This window comes from Eleutherodactylus coqui, chromosome 11 (assembly GCF_035609145.1).
Source record: "Eleutherodactylus coqui strain aEleCoq1 chromosome 11, aEleCoq1.hap1, whole genome shotgun sequence".
NCBI lineage: Eukaryota > Metazoa > Chordata > Amphibia > Anura > Eleutherodactylidae > Eleutherodactylus > Eleutherodactylus coqui.
In genome coordinates, this window is record NC_089847.1 from 72,017,967 (window position 1) to 72,045,780 (window position 27,814).

Genomic DNA, 27,814 nt, shown 5'->3' on the forward strand with positions numbered 1-27,814 from the left:
TGCTCCTCCTTCCTCCCAGCCTCCTCACTCCACTACAATAACACCTGCTCAGGAGCGGGAACACTCCCAGGAACTGTTCTCGGGCCCCTGCTTAGATTGGGCAGCAGCGGTTCCTCTCCCACCAGAGGAGTTTATCGTCACTGATGCCCAACCATTCGAAAGTTCCCGGGGTCCGGGGGAAGAGGCTGGGGACTTCCGCCAACTGTCTCAACAACTTTCTGTGGGTGAGGAGGACGATGACGATCAGACACAGTTGTCTTGCAGTGAGGTAGTAGTAAGGGCAGTAAGTCCGAGGGAGCAGCGCACAGAGGATTCGGAGGAAGAGCAGCAGGACGATGAGGTGACTGACCCCACCTGGTGTGCAACGCTTACTCAGGAGGACAGGTCTTCAGAGGGGGAGTCAAGGGCATCAGCAGGGCAGGTTGCAAGAGGCAGTGCGGTGGCCAGGGGTAGAGGCAGGGCCAGACCGAATAATCCACCAAGTGTTTCCCAAAGCGCCCCCTCGCGCCATGCCACCCTGCAGAGGCCGAGGTGCTCTAAGGTCTGGCAGTTTTTCACAGAGACGCCTGACGACCGACGAACAGTGGTGTGCAACCTTTGTCGCGCAAAGCTCAGCCGGGGAGCCAACACCAACAGCCTCACCACCACCACCATGCGCAGACATATGATGGCCAAGCACCCCGCAAGGTGGGACGAAGGCCGTTCAGCGCCTCCGGTTTGCACCCCTGCCTCTCCCCCTGTGCCCCAACCTGCCACTGAGATGCAACCCCCCTCTCAGGACACAGGCACTACCGTCTCCTGGCCTGCACCCACACCCTCACCTCCGCTGTCCTCGGCCCCATCCAGCAGTGTAGTTCAGCGCACCGTCCAGCCGTCGCTTGCGCAACTGTTGGAGCGCAAGCGCAAGTACGCCGCCACGCACCCGCACGCTCAAACGTTAACCGTCCGCATAGCAAAATTCATCAGCCTTGAGATGCTGCCGTATAGGGTTGTGGAAACGGAGTCCTTCAAAAGTATCATGGAGGCGGCGGCCCCGCGCTACTCAGTTCCCAGTCGCCACTACTTTTCCCGATGTGCCGTCCCAGCCCTGCACGACCACGTCTCCCGCAACATTGTACGCGCCCTCACCAACGCGGTTACTGCCACGGTCCATTTAACTACGGACACGTGGACAAGCACAGGCGGGCAGGGCCACTACATCTCCCTGACGGCACATTGGGTGAATTTAGTGGAGGCTGGGACAGAGTCAGAGCCTGGGACCGCTCATGTCCTACCCACCCCCAGAATTGCGGGCCCCAGCTCGGTGGTGGTATCTGCGGAGGTGTATGCTTCCTCCACTAAAGCACCCTCCTCCTCCTCCTCCTCCTCTGTCTCGCAATCAAGATGTGTTAGCAGCAGCATGTCGCTAGCAGTCGGTGTCGCGCGGTGTGGCAGCACAGCGGTGGGCAAGCGTCAGCAGGCCGTGCTGAAACTACTCAGCTTAGGCGATAAGAGGCACACGGCCCACGAACTGCTGCAGGGTCTGACACAGCAGACCGACCGCTGGCTTGCGCCGCTGAGCCTCCAACCGGGCATGGTCGTGTGTGACAACGGCCGTAACCTGGTGGCGGCTCTGCAGCTCGGCAGCCTCACGCACGTGCCATGCCTGGCCCACGTCTTTAATTTGGTGGTTCAGCGCTTTCTGAAAAGCTACCCACGCTTGTCAGACCTGCTCGTAAAGGCGCGCCGGCTCTGCGCACATTTTCGCAAGTCCCACACGGACGCTGCCACCCTGCGCACCCTGCAACATCACTTTAAGCTGCCAGTGCACCGACTGCTGTGCGACGTGCCCACACGGTGGAACTCTACGCTCCACATGTTGGCCAGGCTCTATGAACAACGTAGAGCTATAGTCGAATACCAACTCCAACATGGGCGGCGCAGTGGGAGTCAGCCTCCTCAATTCCTTTCAGAAGAGTGGGCCTGGTTGGCAGACATCTGCCATGTCCTTGGTAATTTTGAGGAGTCTACCCAGGTGGTGAGCGGCGATGCTACAATCATTAGCGTCACCATTCCTCTGCTATGCATCTTGAGAAATTCCCTGCAAACCATAAAGGCAGCTGCTTTGCGCTCGGAAACGGGGGCGGGGGAAGACAGTATGCCGCTGGATAGTCAGGGCACCCTCCTGTCTATTTCTCAGCGCGTACAGGAGGAGGAGGAGGAGCATGAGGAGGAGGGGGAAGAGACAGCTTGGGCCGCTGCTGACGGTACACCGGCTGATTGCCTGTCATCCTTTCAGCGTGTATGGCCTGAGGAGGAGGAGGAGGAGGAGGAGGAGGATCCTGAAAGTGATCTTCCTAGTGAAGACAGCCATGTGTTGCGTACAGGTACCCTGGCACACATGGCTGACTTCATGTTAGGATGCCTTTCTTGTGACCCTCGCGTTGCACGCATTCTGGCCACGACGGATTACTGGGTGTACACACTGCTCGATCCACGGTATAAGGAGAACCTGCCCACTCTGATTCCCGAAGAGGAAAGGGGTTCGAGAGTGTTGCTATACCACAGGACCCTTGCGGACAAGCTGATGGTAAAATTCCCAGCCGACAGCGCTAGTGGCAGAAGGCGCAGTACCGAGGGCAAGGTAGCAGGGGATGTGCGTAGATCGAGCAGCATGTACATCCCAGGCAGTGCAACAGTCTTTAAGGGCCTGGCCAGCTTTATGGCTCCCCACCAAGACTGTGTCACCGCTCCCCAGTCACGGCTGAGTCGGCGGGAGCACTGTAAAAGGATGGTGAGGGAGTACGTAGCGGATCGCACGACCATCCTTGGTGACGCCTCTGCCCCCTACAACTACTGGGTGTCGAAGCTGGACACGTGGCCTGAACTAGCGCTATATGCCCTGGAGGTGCTTGCTTGTCCTGCGACTAGCGTCTTGTCGGAGAGGGTGTTTAGTGCGGCTGGGGGAATCATCACGGATAAGCGTAGCCGCTTGTCAACCGACAGTGCCGACAGGCTAACACTCATCAAGATGAACAAAGGCTGGATTTCCCCAGACTTCTGTTCTCCACCAGCGGACAGCAGCGATACGTAAGCAATACGTAGGCTGCACCCGCGGATGGAAGCTACGTTCTCTCTCACCATCCAAAACGGGGACATTTCTGCTTCATCAATCTGTGTCTAATATTCCTCCTCCTCCTCCTGCTCCTCCTCCTGAAACCTCACGTAATCACGCTGAACGGGCAATTTTTCTTAGGGCCACAAGGCTCACTCAAATAATTTTTCTGAACAATTTTTATAAGTTTCAATGCGCTTAAAAGCGTTGGAACTGTAACTTGAACCAATTTTTCGTTACACTGGGCTGCCTCCAGGCCTAGTTACCACTTAAGCCACATTAACCAAAGCGATTAATGGGTTTCACCTGCCCTCTTGGCTGGCCATGGCCAATTTTTGGGATGTACATTAGTACTGTTGATACAGCAATTTTTGTGGGCCCTCGCCTACGGTGTAATCAAATTAATTTTTAGCCCACCTGCATTCCAGCTGACGTTACCTCAGCTGTGTTGGGCAATGCAATGGGATATTTTTGTGTACCGCCGGTGGGTTCCAGGGAGCCACCCATGCTGTAGGTGCACACGGAGTTTTTAATACATCTGTACACTTCTAAAGAACCCCAGTCTGACTGGGGCATGCAGTGTGGGCCGAAGCCCACCTGTATTACGCACAACATTACTACCTCAGCTGTGTTGGGTAATGTAATGGGATATTTCTATGTACCGCCGGTGGCTTCCTGGCACCCACCCAGGCAGTGGGTCCACAGGGAGTTTAACCTACATGTGTCCACTTCTAAAGAACCCCAGTCTGACTGGGTCATGCAGTGTGGGCCGAAGCCCACCTGCATTATGCACGACATTACTACCTCAGCTGTGTTGGGCAATGCAATGGGATATTTTTGTGTACCGCCGGTGGGTTCCAGGGAGCCACCCATGCTGTAGGTGCACACGGAGTTTAACCTACATGTGTCCACTTGTAAAGAACCCCAGTCTGACTGGGGCATGCAGTGTGGGCCGAAGCCCACCTGTATTACGCACAACATTACTACCTCAGCTGTGTTGGGCAATGCAATGGGATATTTCTATGTACCGCCAGTGGCTTCCTGGCACCCACCCAGGCAGTGGGTCCACAGGGAGTTTAACCTACATGTGTCCACTTCTAAAGAACCCCAGTCTGACTGGGGCATGCAGTGTGGGCCGAAGCCCACCTGCATTATGCACGACATTACTACCTCAGCTGTGTTGGGCAATGCAATGGGATATTTTTGTGTACCGCCGGTGGGTTCCAGGGAGCCACCCATGCTGTAGGTGCACACGGAGTTTAACCTACATGTGTCCACTTGTAAAGAACCCCAGTCTGACTGGGGCATGCAGTGTGGGCCGAAGCCCACCTGTATTACGCACAACATTACTACCTCAGCTGTGTTGGGCAATGCAATGGGATATTTCTATGTACCGCCGGTGGCTTCCTGGCACCCACCCAGGCAGTGGGTCCACAGGGAGTTTAACCTACATGTGTCCACTTCTAAAGAACCCCAGTCTGACTGGGGCATGCAGTGTGGGCCGAAGCCCACCTGCATTATGCACGACATTACTACCTCAGCTGTGTTGGGCAATGCAATGGGATATTTTTGTGTACCGCCGGTGGGTTCCAGGGAGCCACCCATGCTGTAGGTGCACACGGAGTTTAACCTACATGTGTCCACTTGTAAAGAACCCCAGTCTGACTGGGGCATGCAGTGTGGGCCGAAGCCCACCTGTATTACGCACAACATTACTACCTCAGCTGTGTTGGGCAATGCAATGGGATATTTCTATGTACCGCCGGTGGCTTCCTGGCACCCACCCAGGCAGTGGGTCCACAGGGAGTTTAACCTACATGTGTCCACTTCTAAAGAACCCCGGTCTGACTGGGGCATGCAGTGTGGGCCGAAGCCCACCTGCATTATGCACGACATTACTACCTCAGCTGTGTTGGGCAATGCAATGGGATATTTTTGTGTACCGCCGGTGGGTTCCAGGGAGCCACCCATGCTGTAGGTGCACACGGAGTTTAACCTACATGTGTCCACTTGTAAAGAACCCCAGTCTGACTGGGGCATGCAGTGTGGGCTGAAGCCCACCTGTATTACGCACAACATTACTACCTCAGCTGTGTTGGGCAATGCAATGGGATATTTCTATGTACCGCCGGTGGCTTCCTGGCACCCACCCAGGCAGTGGGTCCACAGGGAGTGTAACCTACATGTGTCCACTTGTAAAGAACCCCGGTCAGACTGGGGCATGCAGTGTGGGCCGAAGCCCACCTGTATTACGCACGACATTACTACCTCAGCTGTGTTGGGCAATGCAATGGGATATTTCTATGTACCGCCGGTGGCTTCCTGGCACCCACCCATGCTGTCGGTCCACAGGGACTTCACAATAGGAAGTTGTACCTGCCTGTGTATACTTATAAAAAAACCCAGTCTGACTGGGGCATGCAGTGTGGGCCGAAGCCCACCTGTATTACGCACGACATTACTACCTCAGCTGTGTTGGGCAATGCAATGGGATATTTTTGTGTACCGCCGGTGGGTTCCAGGGAGCCACCCATGCTGTCGGTCGACAGGGACTTCACAATAGGGAGTTGTACCTGCCTGTGTCTATGAATTAAAAAGCCCGGTCTAACTGGGGCATGCAGACACCTTGACAGAATGAATAGTGTGTGGCACATAGGTTCCCCATTGCTATGCCTACGTGTGCAGCTCCTGATGGCGGTGGCACAGGATTCTATTTCTCATTGCTTCTGTACAGCATTGTGGGCTATCGCCCCGCCACTTTTAAAGAGGGTCGCTGCCTAGCCGTGCCAACCCTCTGCAGTGTGTGCCTGCGGTTCCTCCTCATGGCAGACGCACTTCTAAATAGACATGAGTGTGGCGTGGCATGAGGGCAGCTGAAGGCTGCGCAGGGACACTTTGGTGTGCGCTGTGGGGGGGAGGGGGGGCGGTTGGTCAGCATGTAACCCAGGAGAAGTGGCAGCGGAGTGTCATCCAGGCAGTGATTGTGCTTTGTTGTAGCTAGTGTGGTGCTTAGCAAAGGTATGCCATGCTAATGAGGGCTTTTCAGAAGTAAAAGTTGTTGGGAGGGGGGGGGGGGCCCACTCTTGCCGGTATTGTGGCTTAATAGTGGGACCTGTGAACTTGAGATGCAGCCCAACATGTAGCCCCTCGCCTGCCCTATCCGTTTCTGTGTCATTCCCATCACTTTCTTGAATTGCCCAGATTTTCACACATGAAAACCTTAGCGAGCATCGGCGAAATACAAAAATGCTCTGGTCGCCCATTGACTTCAATGGGGTTCGTTGTTCGAAACGAACCCTCGAGCATCGCGGGAAGTTCGTTCCGAATAACGAGCACCCGAACATTTTGGTGTTCGCTCATCTCTAGTAGTGAGTCAATAGAAATGGTGAGAGGTAGCGGCATGATGAGAAAGAAACATTCCATAGGTAATTCTCTGTTATAAAGAGATAACCTAATGGGTGATAAGTGGGGTAAGAGGAGGAGAGAAAATTATAATCTCTAACTATAGGATTGTGTACCCTCCAAAGATCAACTGAATTGTGAGAAGATGGCATTGTGTTAAGATGTCTTAAGGTACATTTAAACGCATTATCTGTGCGTCTAAACGACGGCACGAGTGGTGACATCACCGCTAGTTGTTAGCACTCATGCAGAGCATTCAGACGGGCAGATCCTAACTGGCTATAGCTAGCTTCTTGCTCATCGCTTCACATTTTGAATGAGGACTGTTTTACACGCAGCGAGAAGCCAGCAATCCAGCGATGATTTTTATGCTGGCTGAACTTTAGCGATAATGAAAAGTGAACGGCTAGTAAATGATTTCTTTTGCATTTAGATGTAACGATTATCACTCATTTTCGTTCATTTAAACGTATTTCGAGTGACAATCGTCCCATATAAATGGCCCTCTGGTGAAGTGTGCAAAAAACTTTTTGTTTGTTTGGATGTATTTACTATGTGGTTTCGTTCTGGCCACCCACCTCCATTCACATTAAATGGGCAAGTCATTCATTGATGAACAACTGCCTGTTTACATGGGCCGATCCCTCGGAGTCGTTTAGTTTTTCTGCATGCATAAACTAAGCGACAAACAAGAAGGGAAGAAATTATGGTTCATCGTTCAGTCTATGCATGCATTTACACTGAATGATAATCATTCAGATTCTCGCTGGATTATGGGAATCTGAACAATTGTTGGCCCATGTAAAAGGGCCCATATTCTCAATCATTGAAATAGTTTTTCAACTGCATTGGAATGCAATAGAACTCTTTTAAGCTGAACTTGAGGTGATATAAAAGACCTGGTTATCTCTAAAGAGCACATCATAGTAGCATAGAATGTTAGGCTGAAAGAAGACAATGTACATCTAGTTCAGCCTGTTTCCACCCCCCTTCCTTGTTGATCCAGAGGAAGACAAAAAAAAACAAGAGGCAGAAAGCCAATGTAGCCCATTTGGGGGGGAAAAATTCCTTCCCAACTCCATAATGGCAGTCAGAATAATCCCTAATAATAAGAATAATCCATATGGAAATTACCTAGTACCTACCTAACTCCAAGACCCGGATCAACAACCCTACTGGTTATTTAATGTCTATATCCTGTAATATCATAGCGCTCTAAAATGATGTCTAGTCCTCTCTTAAACTCCTCCATCAATTTTGCCATCACTATGTCCTCAGGCAGTGAGTTCTACAGTCTCACTACTCTTACAGTAAAGACCTCCCTTCTGTGTTGGTGAAAAAACCTTCTTTCCTCTAGATGTAGAGGATGCCCTCATGTTACCGTCACAATCCTGGGTATAAACAGTTCATGGGAGAGATCCTTATATTGTCCCCTAATGTATTTATATAGTTATCTGGTCGCCCCTTAGCCATCTTTTTTTCAGAGTGAATAATCCAAATTTTAATAGCCTCTCTGGATATTCCAGTCCTCCCATTCCGTTTATTGATTCAGTTGCCCTTCTTTGAACCCTTTCAAGCACTGCAATGTCTTTTCTGAGCATCGTTGTCCAGAGCAGTACACAGTATTCCATGTGGGGCCTGACAAGTGCCTTATATAGTGGAAGAATAATGTTCTCGTCCCTCGCCCCTATACCTCTTTTAATGCACCCCAAGACTCTATTTGCTATTGCAGCAGCTGACTGGCATTGATTGCTCCATTTAAATCTACAGTCAACTAGTACCCCCAGGTCTTTTTCCATATCACTTTTCCATAGCAATACCCCATTTAGTGTATATTAATATCATCTGTTTCTCCTGCCCATGTGCATAACTTTATATTTATCAATATTGAACTTCATTTGCCATTTTTCTACCCAAGCTTATCTAGGTCCTTTTGTATCCGTACACTGTCCTCCGTTGTATTAATTATCTTGTATAATTTTGTATTGTCTGCAAATATTAATATTTTACTGTGCAGCCCCTCTATCAGGTAATTGATAAATATATTGAACAGAATGGGGCCCAATACCGAGCCCTGTGGCACCCCCCTAGCGACGGTGGCCCAATCAGAGTACGAAGCATTTATTACTACCCTCTGCTTTCTATTTTTGAGCCAGTTTTTTACGTCTGAGCTGTCTCATTTTATATAGCAACCTATTATGCAGCATGGTGTCAAATCCTTTAGAGAAATCTATATATATGAGATCTATAGATTCTCCCAGGTCCAGCCTAGAACTTACTTCTATTCCCCTTGTTCTGAAGATGTCATTGAGCACCAGGTATTTTATCACATTTATGATTTTTGTGCCCACAACTTAATGATTTTTGGCACCAAGTGAAGTTGATAATTAAAAATATCTTCCAAAGCCTGTATTTACACAGCCGATATTCTGGTGCGAGTTTTATGCATTGCGAAACACACAAAGCTCACATGAAAATAGACCCTATTTTTTGCATTTAGGTCTATTTACACGGATGAGCTCACATGGGAATAGTACTTACAAATGCGCAGTGTGTCGCACATCACATATAACACGGATGTGATAGCATTGTTCTGTGCAATGCAAGTCATGCTTGAGAACATCAACTCGCTATTGGCCGTGTAAATCCGGCCAAGCACAGATTCTTCTTTCTCCATAACTATAATATTTTGGATTCCTTCAAAAAGTTTTAAACCTTTTAAAATGTACCTGGCAACCTGGATGCTGAAGAAGCTAGACTCTTAATCCCTCTCACCTGGCACTCCTGGACACCCCCTAGTATTAATCAGTGGCTGGACAAAGTTGAACAGTTATACAGATTCGAGAAGCTTTTAGCATGAGAAAACAATTCCAGAGATAGCTTCCTATCTACGTGGAACAGGTGTGCCCTTCTACCTCACAACTTATCTGAACAAACCAAGAACTAGTATTCCTTTGACATTTAATATTTGCTTTCTTGGTCCCTCATGGCACATTGTACCACTATAAGTATATATATTTCTCACAGTGAGGCTGTATGATTAGAGTATATGCTCTCCTGCTCAATTTACTCAATTCACTCAAACAATGGAAGGTGTGATATTGATGTTTTTTTATTAGTAGTGGATGTTGCGCATTTTTTTTTAATTGTTTTTTTTGTTTCCATTGATGACACAACATGATATCATTGAATTTTGCTCTGGAGAGTTTATTGTAAAACTGTTAAAACTAATAAAAACAGATTTGGAGAAAAAAAATGAATAGGATATCAGTGCGCATGTGCGACCACCACTGCCTTCGTTACAGGACGCTTCAGACCCCGTTCTTGGGATCAGTGAGGGTCCCAGAAGTCAGACCTCCACAATCAGTAAATTATCGATAGGGGATAAATTGTTTTCATGTGACAACCCCTTTATTTCCAAGGTGGTATTATTTCTCTTTAATCTAGAACCATCCTTTTCTCTTAATCATTCATATTATGTAATTTCCCTGTTCACATGCAGAAATCCTCTTGTTGACTTTGTGTTGTTGCACAATCCAGACTGAGGTGTTGAATGATTAATTACAAGTAAAGTGCTGAGCACCTCTTATAATTATAGCCCTAGTTTGAGATGATTCTAAGTGGTCAGAGAGTACACTTGAGATTAGAGTAAACTGATTCTCTACACTACAGCTTATATTACAACTGCTGTGGGTATAAACATATGTGATTCAATACAAAATGTCAATAAGGCAAACAACCGCCCCTTTAGGACCCCCACTAAGAGTGGTATATGCTCATTGTCAAAATGGAAGTACACGATTGGTAGTTTTAAAGTTTTATTGAAGTGGTTTTAATTGCAACAATTAAAATTATGTTTTAGTGGGGGTCCTCATGGGACAATTGTTTGCCTTGTGGACAATTTGTATTGATTCTAATAGTGCCTGGCTCTAGGGGTGCTCTTTCATCAATAAGTATAAACATAAGTGCACCAATATATAGTCATTTCACAGATTTGCATCCAACTAGGCCACAAGGAATTACCGTATATTAAACAAATATTTATGCTAGAAATTGAACTGCCTCCTAAGGTACCTTTACATGGGCCAATAGTTGCCCAAATTATTGCTCAAATGAGTGATTATGGGCGATGGCGCCTCGGATACACTCAGCCTCAAACAGGGCATTGAGCAAGGAGTTGCTCAGTAGTCACTAGTCGTTCCAATTATGTGAGATGAAATTGAACTACTGAGAAACTTCACAGTCAGTGTAATGAGGAGTTTTGAAATTTTTGAGCAACTGCCTGTTCATTGTGAATGCAGGCTGGTGGCCAAAATAGATCTGCAGCGCGCTCTGCCTCCATTCAATGAACGACTCTTGCTTCATCGTAAAAAGAGCTGTTGGGCACTTATGCATCCGACAGTCATACCGTGTAAAGGTATTATTAAAGGGATTACCAGAGATTTTTTTTTAACAAAGTATCCTTAAAGAGGTTTTGTCATTACAAAAAAAATAATTCAATACTCCTCTATTCTTCGACAGGCAGTGTCCTTATGGCACCTTCTCATCACTGAGCCTCTCCAGTGCCCCTGTTACACAGGGCAATGATCGTCCAAATAATCGTTTGTTGCAAAAGGTTATCCACACTCATTTTTAATATCAACATTTGCAGCGAGTAAACAACAAACGTGATCCGTTTCTTTATTGCTGATCACATCTTTCATGTGGACATAAAAATGATGGTTTGTTGATGACAGTACATCCACTCCTAAAATTGGGCATCTGCTTGTTGTTTGTAATGGAATGGCAGGAGAAAGGAAAGTAATAGACACGATTATTGTAACATGTAAATTCAAATGTTGCAATTCTAAATATCTTTCCATATCCTTGATTACCACTCATTGCAGGCTGTTTATCTGCTCATGTAAAAGGACTTTTGGGCTTCCTTCACATACACGTTTTGGAGGTTTTTGGTGTGTATATATAAAAAAAAAGAGCATAAATTTGATTTTTTTTTCTCTACTTTTTGACCTTTTATTTTATTGCATATACAGAAGCTTATGGACAAATGCCTGAAAAATGTCACACCGAGAGCATGCTGTGTTTTGAAAAAAATAACACTATAGATCAAAAAAAATGCATCAATAGTGCACATTTGCTTCTGTAAAGGCCCATTTACACGAGCCGATCGCTAGTAGATCGCTCAAACGACAGTTTGAGTGACAGCTTTGAGCGATCATTTTGCATAAACTATTAAGTAGCTACTCAGCTACTTAAGAGCATTTAAAGGGGTTGTCCCGCGCCGAAACGTTTTTGTTTTTTTTTCAACCCCCCCCCCCCCCCCCATTCGGCACGAGACAACCCCGATGCAGGGGTTAAAAAAGATCACCGGACAGCGCTTACCTGAATCCCCGCGCTCCGGTGACTTCTTACTTACCCGGTGAAGATGGCCGCCGGCATCTTCTCCCTCCGTGGAACGCAGGGCTTCTGTGCGGTCCATTGCCGATTCCAGCCTCCTGATTGGCTGGAATCGGCACATGACGGGGCGGAACTACACAGAGCTACACGGAGCCCCATTGAGAAGATAAGAATACCCGGACTGCGCAAGCGCGTCTAATTTGGCCATTAGACGGCGAAAATTAGACGGCAACCATGGAGACGAGGACGCCAGCAACGGAGCAGGTAAGTGAAAAACGTTTTATAACTTCTGTATGGCTCATAATTAATGCACAATGTACATTACAAAGTGCATTAATATGGCCATACAGAAGTGTATAGACCCACTTGCTGCCGCGGGAAAACCCCTTTAAGTGTGCAAATGAAGCCTTAGGTGAATGCAATTAATAGGTGGGGGCTCTTATCTGCGTTCAGATCCTTTTGTTCTCCAGTGAGAAACAATGCTATCAGCACTACCTGTGGAGAACTGCTGATAAGGATGAATGATGATTTTGAGTTTGGACTGAATTTAATGATCAGTTAGCAGTGCACGAAAAGTGCACGATGGGTGCACATTTGGGCGCAATGATTATCGCTAAAACGATCGCCTTTTAGCGGTTTTTTTTTTTATTAATCATCGACTGGTGTAAATGGGCCTTTAGGCTGGCTGCACACGGCCGTGACGGGCTCCGCGGCAGAGCCTGTCACGGCGCCCCCCAGAGACCCCCTACTTACCTATGGATCCGGCGTCTTCCATCCTGCATGACGCTTCGGTGCGCATGCGCCACAGCGTCATGTGACGCGCCGGCCGCGTCATATGATGCGGCTGGCGGGGTAGCGGTTTCACGCTATCTTCCGCTGTGCTACAGCGGAAGATAGCGTGACGGACGGGCTTCCATTGACTGCAATGGAAGCCGTCCGCGCGTACACCCATGAAAAATAGAGCATGCCGCGGGTGAGAACGGGTGATTTCACGGTGCGGAATTTCGTGATGGAATTCCGCACCGTGAGCAGTGAGCTATTAGGTTCTATAGAACCTAATAGCTGCGGGCAACGCGGAGGATTTTCGCCGCATATTACGCGGCGGAAATCCGTCCGTGGGAAGGAGGCCTTAGGCTGCATTCCCACAAACGTATATCGGCTCGGTTTTCACGCCGAGCCGATATACGTCGTCCTCATCTGCAGGGGGGGGGGGGGAGGATGGAAGAGCCAGGAGCAGGAACTGAGCTCCCGCCCCCTCTCTGCCTCCTCTCCGCCCCTCTGCACTATTTGCAATGGGGAGAGGTGGGGCGGGGCTAAGGGCCGTGAATTAGCCCTGCCCCCGTCCCGCCTCTCCCCATTGCAACTAGTGCAGAGGGGCGGAGAGGAGGCAGAGAGGGGGCGGGAGCTCAGTTCCTGCTCCTGGCTCTTCCATCCCCCCCCCCCCCCCCCCCCCCCTGCACATGAGGATGACGTATATCGGCTCGGCGTGAAAACCGAGCCGATATATGTTCGTGGAAATGCAGCCTTAGGCTGCTTTTTTAAAATCCAGGACCATCCTTTTAAATCAAATAATCATCCAATGTCCTGTGCATAATAGCCTGATCTTATGTCTGTTTGTAGAAAGCTGCATGACTGCCACCATTACATTTCCAAGCGATGTCTACTCAACTTCTCCAGACCTTGTATGCCAAGCAATATTGAAAACAATGGATGCAGTAATGCATAACTAATCAGAATTGATGTTTAGTTATTTAGGAAGCCATGTAACTATCCCTTTGGTATCTGTAATTTTTTAAGCACTAGTAAGCTGTGGTTGGATTTAACGGTGATACACCATCCAGCTGTATACCATCTAATAACTGTAATTATCTTTCCCTGCCCCTGACAGCCTTATGTGCTGACTTGTTCATCTTCACACTTCTTTTGTGAGAGTCTCTGTTCTCCCATTGTTGTTCTTGCATTGTGTCATCCTTCTCTTAAAGGGGGTTTCCAAGTTCTTTTCTGTTAGAAATACTGGCCATACAGCAAAATAATAAAACGGACTATATTCACCTCATACGTCTAGCTCTGTACCTTCGTTCTCCCCGCCGACACACTGTTTACAGGCTGGCGGCCTGATTGGGACATCACAGGCTGTTGTAGCCAATCACAGGCTTCAGTGGTCAATGACTGAGGTCTTGTGATTGGCTGCAGCAGCGTGGGATGTACTGTTTACTGGCTGATCCTGCAGCTTGTAAACAAACTCTGCGAGGTGAACAGAGATGCGGCACTGGAACTGTGGGGACCTAGGAAGGGTGAGTATAGTCCGTTTTATTATTTCTCTGTACGGTCAGCAATTTTAATAACAGCAACAGAAAAAAACTACTTGGAAAACCCCTTTAACATTTCAGTAATGGTGGTTAGCATATAAAGTGTTTCTATTGAAGGAAGTTTTTAGATGGCAACATAGAAGGGGGTTTATTGTTTTATGTAAATATAACCATTAACTGTTGTGCAATAAGTAGCTCTGCAACTTCCTAATATACTTTGATTCTGTTTGCGCTTAGTAAATGGGAACTTTGTAGTTTACACCCAAGGGCTGACAAGTCATAAAAGCATAATACATCTTACAGCTAAGGGTGCCTTTACTCAGGCCAACTATCAGCCGAAAAAGTGCTCAAACAGGACAACTTGGCGAGAGATATCAACAGGGTATTGGGCGAGAAAGTACTTATTAGTCACTAGTTGCTTCATTTTAGCTTGAAACAAAGTGACTATTGAGCTACCTCTCACTCAGTGTAAACAGGCAGTCACTCATTATTGAACCTCCACCTCGGTCAATGAATGGCTGTCGCTCCTATGTAAAAGCACAGGAGTTTTAGGATGGCTGCAGCCGGCCAGATTTGGATTGCGGGTATCCATGATTGTCACCTGCGCGGACAATCCACGGCATTCCGCATCTATTAGCAGGAATAGAATATTCACATGTCTGCTCACACGAAAAGACAGCGATTGCGCTTGTGGGGAAAAAAACGGACCATGTTCTATTTTTGCGCAGATTCCATGCTTTGAACTTTTTTTCCACAAAACGTATAGGAACCCATGCATTTTCAATAGCTTTTGGCCAAATAAATGCTCATGCAGCCGACAGCTACTTCTCTCAACTCCCCCATAGCTATGAATGCTCAGTGTTACTTAGAGAGAGTGAAGAAAGCTGCAGTCAGACAACTACGGAGACAGCTTATCTCCAGGGAGAACAAAAAGCCCAATCGTTAAAATTCAACATACCTGAGCCTTCTTTTCGCAAACATCATCTGTCAAGAAAGTCAGGTAGCTCCTATAGACGTATAGGAGCTGGTTGGCCCTGCCAAAATTGGCAAATTTGGACAACTGTTTTCTAATGTGTATGGGTCCTTAAGGCCCATTCACGCAAAGCAATTAATAATAATAATAATAATCTTTATTTGTATAGCGCCAACATATTCCGCAGCGCTTACATAGATAGGGGGGAAAACAGAAAGACAAAATACAAACAATTATCAGTCTTACATAACAACCTTTTGTTTACCATTGTATAAACAGATTTTTGTAGACATTCCCATTTCCCACTTACTTCCAGATATTAGATTATTTGTGTCTAATTTGATCAATTTCTTTTCAATAATTTGTATTGGGTTTTATAGTAAACAAGGAATAACAGGTAGTTGACGTATTTCTTAGAATGTAATTTCTGTACCGTGACATAAATATTTTAAATATGCAATGCGTTGTTGAATGGTAATAAAACTAATGTTCCTTCTTACAAGAAAAGGAAATAGTTGTCAGGTTAATGCAGTACGTCACTTGGGTACTGGATATTAAAGGAGATGTCTCGAGGAAGCAGTGAATTTTTTTTTTTTGCCCAGTCCCCCTAATTAAACATACATTACTAATTACCCCTGTAAATTACTTTCCTAGCTGGTTTCTATTTACCGTTCCAGCGTTTCAGCAACTTATAAAACTTTTTCCCAAGATGGCCGCCAGCTCTTTTCGCATCGCTTGCTGTAGCCCGACGTGCGCGCTCCCGAGACGCTACCAGCTGTGTCTCCATGGCAACCAGACGCCCCGCAGCCGCCGACCGGACCCCTGGAGTGACCACGGCCGACCTGTCACCCACCGCCAGGCAGAAGGTAACCGGCGCAGCCCCCCCCCACCCCCCATCACAGCGGCAGCCCCCCCGGCCCAGCGACAGCCCCCCCCGGCCCAGCGCTAGTTCCCCCGATGCAGCGACAGCCCCCCCCCGGCCCAGCGCTAGTTCCCCCGGCGCAGCGACAGCCCCCCCCGGCCCAGCGACAGCCCCCCCCGGCCCAGCGACAGCCCCCGCCGGCCCAGCGACAGCCCCCCCCCGGCCCAGCGCTAGTTCCCCCGGCGCAGCGACAGCCCCCCACGGCCCAGCGACAGCCCCCCCCCCGGCCCAGCGACAGCCCCCCCCCGGCCCAGCGCTAGTTCCCCCGGCGCAGCGACAGCCCCCCCCCCCCGGCCCAGCGACAGCCCCCCCCCGGCCCAGCGCTAGTTCCCCCGGCGCAGCGACAGCCCCCCCCGGCCCAGCGACAACCCCCCCCAGGCCCAGCGCTAGTTCCCCCGGCGCAGCGACAACCGCCCCCCCCCCCCCCCGGGCGCAGCGGCAGCCCCCCCGGTGCAGCGGCAGCCCCCCCGGCCCATCACTTACCAGGACAGCGGGACAGCTGGGCGGCTTCTCCGGACAGCTCGGCAGCTCTGCACCTTCCTCTAACAGAGGAAGGTACAGAATGGCCGCTCCAGCGCGCTCCCGAGCAGTGACAGCTCGTCTGCGCATGCGCAGAAGAGCTGTAGCGGGGAGCACACTGAAGCGGCTCGTGCTGAATGGAGAAGACCGGACTGCGCAAGCGCGTCTAAAAAAGCAAGCTGCCTGCGAATTTAGACGGAACCATGGAGACGAGGACGCCAGCAACGGAGCAGGTAAGTGGAATAACTTCTGTATGGCTCATATTTAATGCACGATGTATATTACAAAGTGCATTAATATGGCCATACGGAAGTGTATAACCCCACTTTGTTTCGCGAGACCACCCCTTTAACTATGATCCAGAAACGAGAAACTTATTTGAACCACTTAAAGGTTTTTATCTTATAGCAAGGATCTATTGGCTAAAGGAAGGGGTTTAAGACATGGAGATATTTGGAAGAGTGAATTTAAAGTGATACGTAAAAGGTTTAAAAATGTAATAATTTCACATTTTGTTGTAATAATTTTCTTTTGTTCTTCTCTTTGTACATTATTTTGCTTCTTTTTGGGTGCCTTGTATCTAAGCTTTTACTTATACTTTTTCTCTCTCAGGAATCTCGAGGCCATAAAAAGCTCCTGGCAGTGGCTCCTATTGACCTGAGGAAATTTGCAGCTATTAATTCTGCTCCTCGAGAATTGAGGCTAACACTCACTCCGCGATCTGTAAAGATTGTGTCCGCAACACTCATCGTCAGTATTACCTGCACTTTATTACGAGAAGGCAAAGCTACGTGAGTGGAATACATATTTATACTATAAAATCAGTACCTTTGTCATGGGAAAAAAACACATTTTAATTGATTTCACCATTAAGGTTAGGGCTCCAGGGTGACAGTCACACCTCAAGTCACTGTAAAATCCCTGGCAGTGCAGTAACTTCAGTGTATCCCTATATAATATTGGCTGCAAGTCACCTATTATATATTATATAATATTACACTGAAATTGCCCCAGTTGACATGTGATATTAAAATAATAGCTTTTAATTATATGGTAAATTTACAGTTCTTCACTTACTCTGACATTGACCTACAGGGTACTAACCTATAGGTGGCACTATAGAGACATTCTTTTTTTTCCTGATAGACTGTTATTTTGCATATTTTTTCCATAAAGACTCATAACTAGCTAGGGACTACTTCTGTAGCTCATTCTTTTCTTATACACTATATACTGGATTTACATTTAGGAACTTGCAGGTTCACATTTTCTGGTGCCTAAGAGGCCTTTTACGCGGGCAGATTTTCTGCCCATTATCAAGCATTGATTGACAATATAGTATGCTGAACGGCACTCATTACTGAAGTTCGCAGGCAGCAGATGACTCTCTAGTACAGATACGAAGCAACATTATTATGATAGTTTGCCCCCACATGGATTGCATTCATCATCAGCACATCCTCCTGTTTATTTGGGGAGATATGTTGCCGGAGAGTGCACATTTTTTGCCAGTATAAAATGCTCGGGTGCTCGAGTCGAACTATCCGCGATGCTCGAGGGTTCGTTTCAAGTAACGAACCCCATTGAAGTCAATGGGCGACTCGAGCATTTTTGTATATCGCCGATGATCTCTAAGGTTTTCATTGGTGAAAATCTGCAAAACCCAAGAAAGTGATGGAAACGACAAAGAAACGGATAGGGCAGGCGAGGGGCAAAATGCTGGGCTGCATTTCAGGTTCCCAGGTCCTACTATTAGCCACAATAGCGGCAAGAGCGCCCCCCGCCCCCTAACAATTTTTACTTCGGACAAACCCTCATTAGTAAGCCACACCTTAGCTAAGCACCACACTACCTCCAACTAAGCACAAGCACTGCCTGCGGGACACATCCCTGCCTCTTCTCCTGGGTTACATGCTGCCCAACCCCCACGCACGACCCAGTGTCCACAGCGCAGACCAAAGTGTCCCTGCGCAGCCTTCAGCTGCCCTCATGCCACACGCTGGCCCCATAGCCACACCACCCTCATGTCTATTTATAAGTGCATCTGCCATGAGGAGGAACCGGAGGCACACACTGCAAAGGGTTGGCAGGGCCAGGCAGTGACCCTCTTTAAAAGGGGCGGGGCGATAGCCCACAATGCTGTGCAGAAGCAATGAGAAATCCAATCCTGTGCCACCTCCATCAGGAGCTGCAAACGTGGGCATAGCAATGGGGAATCCATGTGCCACACAGTATTCTATCTGTCAAGGTGTCGCATAGCTCAATCGACACTGCAAGGGGAAAGCCGTCTGCGCTCTGCCCCCTACCCAAGTCAGTCAGTGTCTTTGTGCCAGACAGGTCAAACACCGCAATGGGAACTAAGTTAGCACCAACAGCATAGGTGGGTCCTAGGAAACTGAGGACATGAACAAAAAATTGATCTGAGCGGCCAAACATGGCAGACTTGCACCGCGCCCACGGCATAGGCCTCGGCCCACAGATTCAGCAATCCTAGGCAGGAAGCGGACTTTCACTGCACCCAGGACATAGGCCTCTGCACAAACCCTCAGCAATCGCGGGCATACAGCGGACTCCAATGCTAGCATAGCTGTGCACGTGTCATTAGCGCTGTATTGCTCCTGTAGTTTGTCCCAACTACATAAATAAATCCCATTGCATTGCCCAGCACAGCTGAGGTAACGTCAGATTAAATGCAGGTGGGCTTCGGCCCACACTGCATGCCCCAGTCAGACTGGGGTTCTTTATAAGTAGACACATGCAGTTACAACTCCGTGTGGTCCAACAGCATGGGTGGGTCCCAGGAAGCCACCGGCGGTACATAAATAAATCCCATTGCATTGCACAGCACAGCTAAGGTAACGTCAGATTAAATGCAGGTGGGCTTTGGCCCACACTGCATGCCCCAGTCAGACTGGGGTTCTTTATAAGTAGACACATGCAGTTACAACTCCGTGTGGACCGACAGCATGGGTGGCTCCCTGGAACCCACCGGCGGAACATAAATATATTCCATTGCAGTGCCCAACACAGCTGAGATAATGTCAGATTTAAAGGGGTTGTCCCGCGAAAGCAAGTGGGTCTATACACTTCTGTATGGCCATATTAATGCACTTTGTAATGTACATTGTGCATTAATTATGAGCCATACAGAAGTTATCAAAAGTTATTCACTCACCTGTTCCGTTGCTGGCGTCCTCGTCTCCATGGTTGCCGTCTAATTTTCGCCGTCTAATGGCCAAATTAGACGCGCTTGCGCAGTCCGGGTCTTCTCCTTTTCTCAATGGGGCTCCGTGTAGCTCCGTGTAGCTCCGCCCCGTCACGTGCCGATTCCAGCCAATCAGGAGGCTGGAATCGGCAATGGACCGCACAGAAGCCCTGCGGTCCACCGAGGGAGAAGATGCCGGCGGCCATCTTCACCGGGTAAGTAAGAAGTCACCGGAGCGCGGGGATTCAGGTAAGCGCTGTCCGGTGTTCTTTTTTAACCCCTGCATCGGGGTTGTCTCGCGCCGAACGGGGGGGGGGTTGAAAAAAAAAACAAAACAGTTTCGGCACGGGACAACCCCTTTAATGCACGTGGGCTTCGGCCCACACTGCATGCCCCAGTCTGACCGGGGATTTTAATACATAGACACAGGCAGGTACAACTCAATAATGTGAAGTTCGTGTGGACCAACAGCATGAGTGGCTCCCTGGAACCCACCGGCGGTACATAAATAAATCCCATTGCAGTGCCCTGGACAGCAGAGCTAACGTCAGATTAAATACAGGTGGGCTTCGGCCAAGAATGTTTTCATTGTTGGAGGAGGAGGACGGGGATGTTTTTGAGGCAGTACGTGTCCTGTCCCCGTGTCCGTGGTTATATGCACCTTACCAGTAACCGCGTTGGTGGGATAGTGGTCGCGACTGTGGACCTATTAGCGCGGGTTTATTCCGTTGGTTTTCGGAAAGTGGCCAGAATTAAGATGGCCGTGGTGGGGGGCTTTCTTATTGTGTCGTTTAAGGTGAAATTCTTGAACTGCCACCAGACGGACCACTGCGAAAGCATTTGCCAAGAATGTTTTCATTGTTGAAGGAGGGGGACGGGGATGTTTTTGAGGCAGTAAGTGTCCTATCCCCGTGTCCATGGTTATCTGCACCTTACCAGTAACCGCGTTGGTGGGATAGTGGTCACGACTGTGGACCTATTAGCGCGGTTTTATTCCGTTGGTTTTCGGAATGTGGCCATGATTAAGTGGGCCGTGGTGGGGGGCTTTCTTATTGTGTGGTTTAAGGTGAAATTCTTGGACTGCCGCCAGACGGACCACTGCGAAAGCATTTGCCAAGAATGTTTTCATTGTTGGAGGAGGAGGACGGGGAAGTTTTTGAGGCAGTACGTGTCCTGTCCCCGTGTCCGTGGTTATATGCACCTTCCCAGTGACCGCGTCGCTGAAAAGTTGCCGCGCCTGGGGAACCTAGTAGTGCGGCCTCTCCACCATCATGTCTTTGGGAAGCCTCCATTTCCACTACCCTGTAACATTGCAGTAGCAGCAGTATAGGCAGAGCCGAGAATTAGTAACATTTCAGCAGTAAGAGTATGCACAAACCCCTGTAACATTTCATTGGCAGCAGTGATGACAGACCCCACTAACATTTCATTTGCAGCAGTATACACAGACCCCAGTAACATTTCAGTAGTATCTGTATAGACAGACCCCAGTAACATTTCAGTTCCAGCAGTATTGACAGACCCCAGTAACATTTCAGTAGTATCAGTTGCGACATGCCCCAGTCACATTTCAGTTCCAGCAGTGCAGACAGACCCCAGTAACAGTAATGTTGAAGCAGTATGGGCAAAGCAGCAGATAAACATTTCCCTGGCAGCAGTGTAGGGAGAGCAAAGTATTTGTAACATTTCAGTAGTAGCAGTATAGTCAGGCCCCAGTAACAGTAACGTAGAAGCAGTATGAGCAAAGCAGCAGATAAACATTTCCCTGGCAGCAGTGTAGGGAGAGCAAAGTATTTGTAACTTTTCAGTAGTAGCAGTATAGTCAGACCCCAGTAACATTAACGTAGAAGCAGTATGGGCAGAGCCCACTATTAGTTACATTTCTGTTATAGCAGTATCGACCTGCCCCAGTAACCTTTTCCGTTGAAGCATTATGGGCAGAGCCCAGTATTAGTAAAATTACAGTAGTAACAGTATACACCAACCAAGGTAACATTTCAGGAGCAGAAGTATCGGCAGACCGAAGTAACATTTCTGTTGCTGAAGTATAGTCAGACCCCTGTAGCATTACTGTGGCAGTATAGGTAGGCAGAACAGAGTTACATTTCTGTAGCAAAAGTGTAGGTCAACCCCAGACACAGTAGTGTACCATGAGTGCAGGCGAAGCCCATAAAAATTACTTTGATTACATGGCGAGGGCCTGAAAAATTGGTGTACCGACAGTACAAATGTACCCCAGAAAAATTGCCCATGCCCAACCCAGAGGGCAGGTGAAACCCATTAATCGCTTAGCGTACTGTGGCTTAATTTGTAACTAGGCCTGGAGGCAGCCCAGTCTAAAAAACAATTGGTTCAGGTGGAAGTTTCAATGCTTTAATGAGAATTGAAACAGATAAATATTATTTAGAAAAGTTATATGAGCCTTTTGGCCCACAGAAAAATTGCCCATTCGCGGTGATTACGAGAGGTTTCAGGAGGAGGAGCCGGAGGAAAAGGACGAATATCATACACAGATTCACAAAGGTCTTTAGGTAGCGCTGCTGTCCGCTGGTGGAGAACAGAAGTCTGGGGAAATCCAGGCTTTGTTCATCTTTGAGTGTAAGCCTGTCGGCGCTGTCAGTTGACAGGCGGGTACGCTTGTCCGTGATGATTCCCCCAGCTGCACTAAACACCCTCTCTGACAAGACGCTAGCCGCAGGGCAAGCCAACACCTCCAAGGCATACAGCGCGAGTTCGGGCCACGTGTCCAGCTTTGACACCCAGTAGTTGTACGAAGCAGAGGCGTCACGGAGGACGGTGGTATGATCGGCTGCGTACTCCCTCACCATCTTCTTACAGTGTTCCCTCCGACTCAGCCTGGACTGGGGAGGTGTGAGACAGTCTTGCTGGGGAGCCATAAAGCTGGCAAAGGCCTTGGAGAGTGTTCCCTGCTCTGCGCTGAACATGCTGCCTGATCTCCGCGCCTCCCCTTCTACTTGGCCCTCGGAACTGCGCCTTCTGCCACTAGCGCTGTCAGATGGGAAGCTTACCATCAGTTTGTCCACCAGGGCCCTGTGGTATTGCATCACTCTCAAACCCCTTTCCTCTTCGGGAAAGAGAGTGGAAAGGTTATCCTTATACCGTGGGTCAAGCAGTGTGTACACCCAGTAATCCGTAGTGGCCAGAATGCGTCTAACGCGAGGGTCACGAGAAAGGCATGCTAACATAAAATCAGCTATGTGTGCCAGGGTACCTGTACGCAACATATGGCGGTCCTCACTAGGAAGATCACTTTGAGTATCTTCCTCCTCCTCCTCCTCAGGCCATACACGATGAGAGGCAAGTAGCATGGGTACCCTCTGCAGTCGGCCCAGCTGTCTCTTCCTCCTCAGGCTCCTCCCCCTCCTCCTCCACGCGCTGAGATATAGACATGAGGGTGCTCTGACTATCCAGCGACATACTATCTTCCCCCGCCTCCGTTTCCGCCCGAAAAGCATCAGCCTTTATGCTTTGCAGGGAGCTTCACAACAGGCATAGCAGGGGGATGGTGACGTTAATGATTGCAGCATCGCCACTCACCATCAGGGTGGACTCCTCAAAGTTTCCAAGGACCTGGCAGATATCTGCCACCCAGGCCCAGTCCTCTGTAAAGAATTGAGGAGGCTGACTCCCACTTCGCCGCCCATGTTGGAGTTGGTATTCCACTATAGCTCTACGCTGCTCATAGAGCCATGTGGAGCGTAGAGATCCACCGTGTGGGCACGTCGCACAGCAGTTGGTGCACTGGCAGATGAAACCGATGTTGCAGGGTGCGCAGGGTGGCAGCGTCCATGTTGGACTTGCGGAAATGTGCGCTGATCCGGCGCACCTTGCCGAGGAGGTCTGACAAGTGTGGGTAGCCTTTCAGAAACCGTTGAACCACCAAATTAAAAGACGTGAGCGAGGTATGGCACGTGCGTGAGGCTGCCGAGCTGCAGAGCCGCCACCAGGTTACGGCCGTTGTCACACACGACCATGCCCGGTTGGAGGCTCAGTGGCGAAAGCCAGTGGTCGGTCTGCTTTGTCAGACCGTGCAACAGTTCGTGGGCTGTGTGTCTCTTCTCTCCTAAGCTGAGTAGTTTCAGCACGGCCTGCTGACGCTTGCCCACCGCTATGCTGCCTGGCCGCGCGACACCGACTGCTGGCGATGTGTTGCTGGTGACAAGTCTTGATTGCGAGGTAGAGGTTGCGTTGGAGGAGGAGGAAGGTTTAGTGGAGGTGGCATACACTGCCGCAGATACCAGCACCGATCTGGGGCCCGCAATTCTGGGGGTGGGTAGTACATGAGCGGTCCCAGGCTCTGACTCGGTCCCAGCCTCCACTAAATTCACCCAATGTGCCGTCAGGGAGATATAGTGGCCCTGCCCGCCTGTGCTTGTCCACGTGTCCGTTGTTAAGTGGACCTTGGCAGTAACCGAGTTGGTGAGGGCGCGTACGATGTTGCGGGAGACGTGGTCGTGCAGGGCTGGGACGGCACACCGTGAAAAATAGTGGCGACTGGGGACAGAGTGGCGCGGGGCTGCCGCCGCCATCATGTTTTTGAACGCCTCAGTTTCCACCAGCCTGTAGGGGAGCATCTCCAGGCTGATCAATTTGGCTATGTGGACATTTAAAGCTTGAGCGTGCGGGTGCGTAGCGGCGTATTTGCGCTTTCGCTCCAACGATTCTCTTAGCGACAGCTGGACGCTGCGTTGAGAGACATTGCTGGATGGGGCCGAAGACAGCGGAGGTGAGGGTGTGGGTCCAGGCCAGGAGACGGTCGTGCCTGTGTCCTCAGAGGGGGGTTGGATCTCAGTGGCAGGTTGGGGCCCAGGGGGAGAGGCAGTGGCGCAATCTGGAGGCGGTTAACGGCCTTCGTCCCACCTTGTGGGGTGCTTGGCCATCATATGCCTGCGCATGCTGATGGTGGTGGCTCCCCGGCTGATCTTGGCGCGACAAAGGTTGCACACCACTGTTCGTCGGTCGTCCGGCGTCTCAGTGAAAAACTGCCACACCTTAGAGCACCTTGGCCTCTGCACGGTGGCTTAGCGCGAGGGGGTGCTTTGGTAAACAACTGGTGGATTATTCGCTCTTGCCCTGCCTCTACCCCTGGCCACCCCACTGCCCCTTCCAACCTGTCCTGTGGCTGCAATTGCCTCCCCCTCTGAAGACCGGTCCTCAGTTGGCTTATCACACCAGGTGGGGTCAGTCACCTCATCGTCCAGCGTCTCTTCCTCCGAATCCTATGTGCGCTCCTCCCTCGGACTTACTGCCCTTACTACTACCTCACTGATAGACAACTGTGTCTCATCGTCATCATCCTCCTCACCCACTGAAAGCTCTTGAGACAGTTGCCGGAAGTCCCCAGCCTCATCCCCTGGGAACTTTCCAAAGGTTGGGCATCGGTCACGACAAACTCCTCTGATGGGAGAGGAACCATTGCTGCCCAATCTGGGCAGGGGCCCGAGAACAGTTCTTGGGAGTCTGCCTGCTCCTCAGAATGTGTCATTTTCATGGAGTGAGGAGGCTGGGAGGAAGGAGGAGCAGCAGCCAGAGGATTCAGAGTTGCAGCAGTGGACGGCGTAGAAGACTGGGTGGTCGATAGATTGCTGGATGCACTTTCTGTCATCCACGACAGGACCTGCTTACACTGGTCATTTTTTAATAAAGGTCTACGACGTGGACTCAAAAATTGTGATATGAAGCTGGGGACCCCATAAACTGTCCTCTCTCGTACTCCCGCAGCAGCTGGCTGCGATTCACCTGGACCAGGAATTCGTCCTATGCCCACACCCTCACTTGGGACTCCACGTCCTCGACCGCAATCGCGTCCACTTCCTCTGCCCTTACCCCTACCCCTCAGCATGCTGGATTAAGAATCGACCAGAGACAGAGCAGTGTAAAAATGTTTGTGAATTATTGCCGCGCAGTTGGTGGCTGCCAGCGGTAATATAACGCTATATGAAGCCAGAGATAAATTATAAGGAAGGCTGCACTTAGGCCTAGCTGTGAACTATGCAGTTTGGATGGGCGTGAAGTCCCACAGGCCACGCAGGCAAACGCACTGGGTAAGCGGTAGCCATAAAAAGGAATTTTTAAAAAAATCTTCTTATTTTACTCTGCAATGCAGGCTGAGGCTAGGCAGTGTGTATTGTACTTTCAATCTATGGGCGTCGGGCAGACCGTGAACTTCTGAGACAACACACGTATAACACAGAGCGTTGTTGAAAATGTGTGGTTTCTCGGCGTACACTTAGAGGCAGACTGCAGTGAGGCAACCCAAAGTGCGGACTGAAATATGTTTAAATGAAGGCTGCACGCAGGCCTATCTGTGAATTATGCAGTTTGGATGAACGTCAAGTCCCACAGGCCACGCAGGCAAATGCACTGGCTCTTCGGTAGCCGTAAAAAGGAATTAAAAAAAAAATCTCCTTATTTTTCTATGCAATGCAGGCTGAGGCTATGCAGTGTGTATTGCACTTTCAATCTATGGGCGTCGGGCAGACCGTGAACTTCTGAGACAGCACACGTATAACAGAGCGTTGTAGAAAATGTGTGGTTTCTTGGCGTACACTTAGAGGCAGACTGCAGTGAGGTTACGCGAAGTGCGGACAGAAATATGTTTAAATGAAGGCTGCACGCAGGCTAGGCTGTGCAATACAGAGGTACTACAACTCCCAGCAACCACGGAGTTAAATGGACACGGTCGCAGGCTGCCCTAAGAAGAACCGTTGGGGTTCTTGTAGACAGGATTCTACACTATCACTGTCCCTGCCTGACCAATACTGCCCCTATACTCAAGTACAGACTGCAGCCTGAGAACACTACAGCCTGCACGCCCGATATACATAAAAAAATAAAAATTTGTGCAAAACTGCTCACGGCAGCCACAACAGTAATGCACTAGGTGAGCTGTGGCCCTAAGAAGGGCCGTTGTGGTTCTTGAAGACGCTAACACTGTCCCTATAGCAGCAGCAGCAGCAGCATCAGCAGCACTTTCCCTGATCTCTCTTAGCGTGTGTGGCAAGCCGCAGGTGGGGCAGATTTAAATACTCGGGGGTCCCTTGATCTCGCCAGCCACTCACTGCAGGGGGGTGGGATAGGGCTGGAACGTCACAGGAGGAAGTTGTAATGCCTTCCCTGTGTTTCTATTGGCCAGAAAAGGGCGCAAATTTCTCAGGGAAGTAAATGTAATGGAGTCGAGTGCCGTGTGGTGCTCGTCTCGAGTAACGAGCATCTCGAACACCCTAATACTCGAACGAGCATCAAGCTCGGACGAGTGCGCTCGCTCATCTCTAAATGATATGATCAGGTGATAAACAAGCTTTTGTCAGATGATTACTAGCCAATAGAGATGAGTGAACGTACTCTTTTCGGGTGTTTTTGCACTCGAGCACCGTGTTTTCCGAGTAACTGACTACTCGGACGAAAAGATTCGGGGGGCGCCGGGGGTGAGCAGGGTGTTGCAGAGGGGAGTGGGGGGAGAGAGAACTCCCCCCTGTTCCCCACTGCTACCTCCCGCTCCACCACGCCGCCCCCCGGCGCCCCCTGAATCTTTTCGTCTGAGTAGTCAGTTACTCGGAAAAAAGCGGTGCTCGAGTGCAAAAACACCCGAACCGAGTACGTTCGCTCATCTCTACTAGCCAACATTTAGGTACACGATCAGCAGCCCATGTACAAGGGCCTTTAGACTCTGCCCAGTTAGTTGACCATTTCTTAATTAAAAAAGTACATAAATTTTGTATCACCATAATCGTACTAACTTGCAGAATGAGTTTGGGAAGTCATTTTACTGCACTATGAATGCCATTAAAACTAAATTAAAAGAACAATTGTTTTTTTTCCTTTTCATCCCCACTGAAAAGTTCTTAAATGTACTTTATATAGTATATAAATAGAACCATTAAAAGCAACCTGTCTCACAACAAACAAGTTCTCATAGTGATGTCAGCAGAAGAATAAAAAAGTTATGTCATTGGAAGGCAGAGATGCAAAA

The 27,814-nt window shown here is 49.3% G+C and overlaps 1 protein-coding gene across 6 annotated transcripts in view; it reads left to right on the forward strand.

Annotated features, from left to right (window-relative positions):
• Window positions 1-27,814, forward strand: part of EHBP1L1 (EH domain binding protein 1 like 1) — a 182,552-nt gene that overhangs the window by 90,692 nt on the left and 64,046 nt on the right. For 5 of the 6 annotated variants that reach the window (XM_066582573.1, XM_066582579.1, XM_066582575.1 and 2 more), the window contains exon 5: window positions 17,229-17,407. In XM_066582573.1, coding sequence (XP_066438670.1) covers window positions 17,229-17,407 — 179 coding nt within the window. Of the gene's footprint in view, window positions 1-15,945; window positions 16,042-17,228; window positions 17,408-27,814 lie in introns of those variants that run through there. The other variant, XM_066582578.1, reaches the window with a different exon arrangement.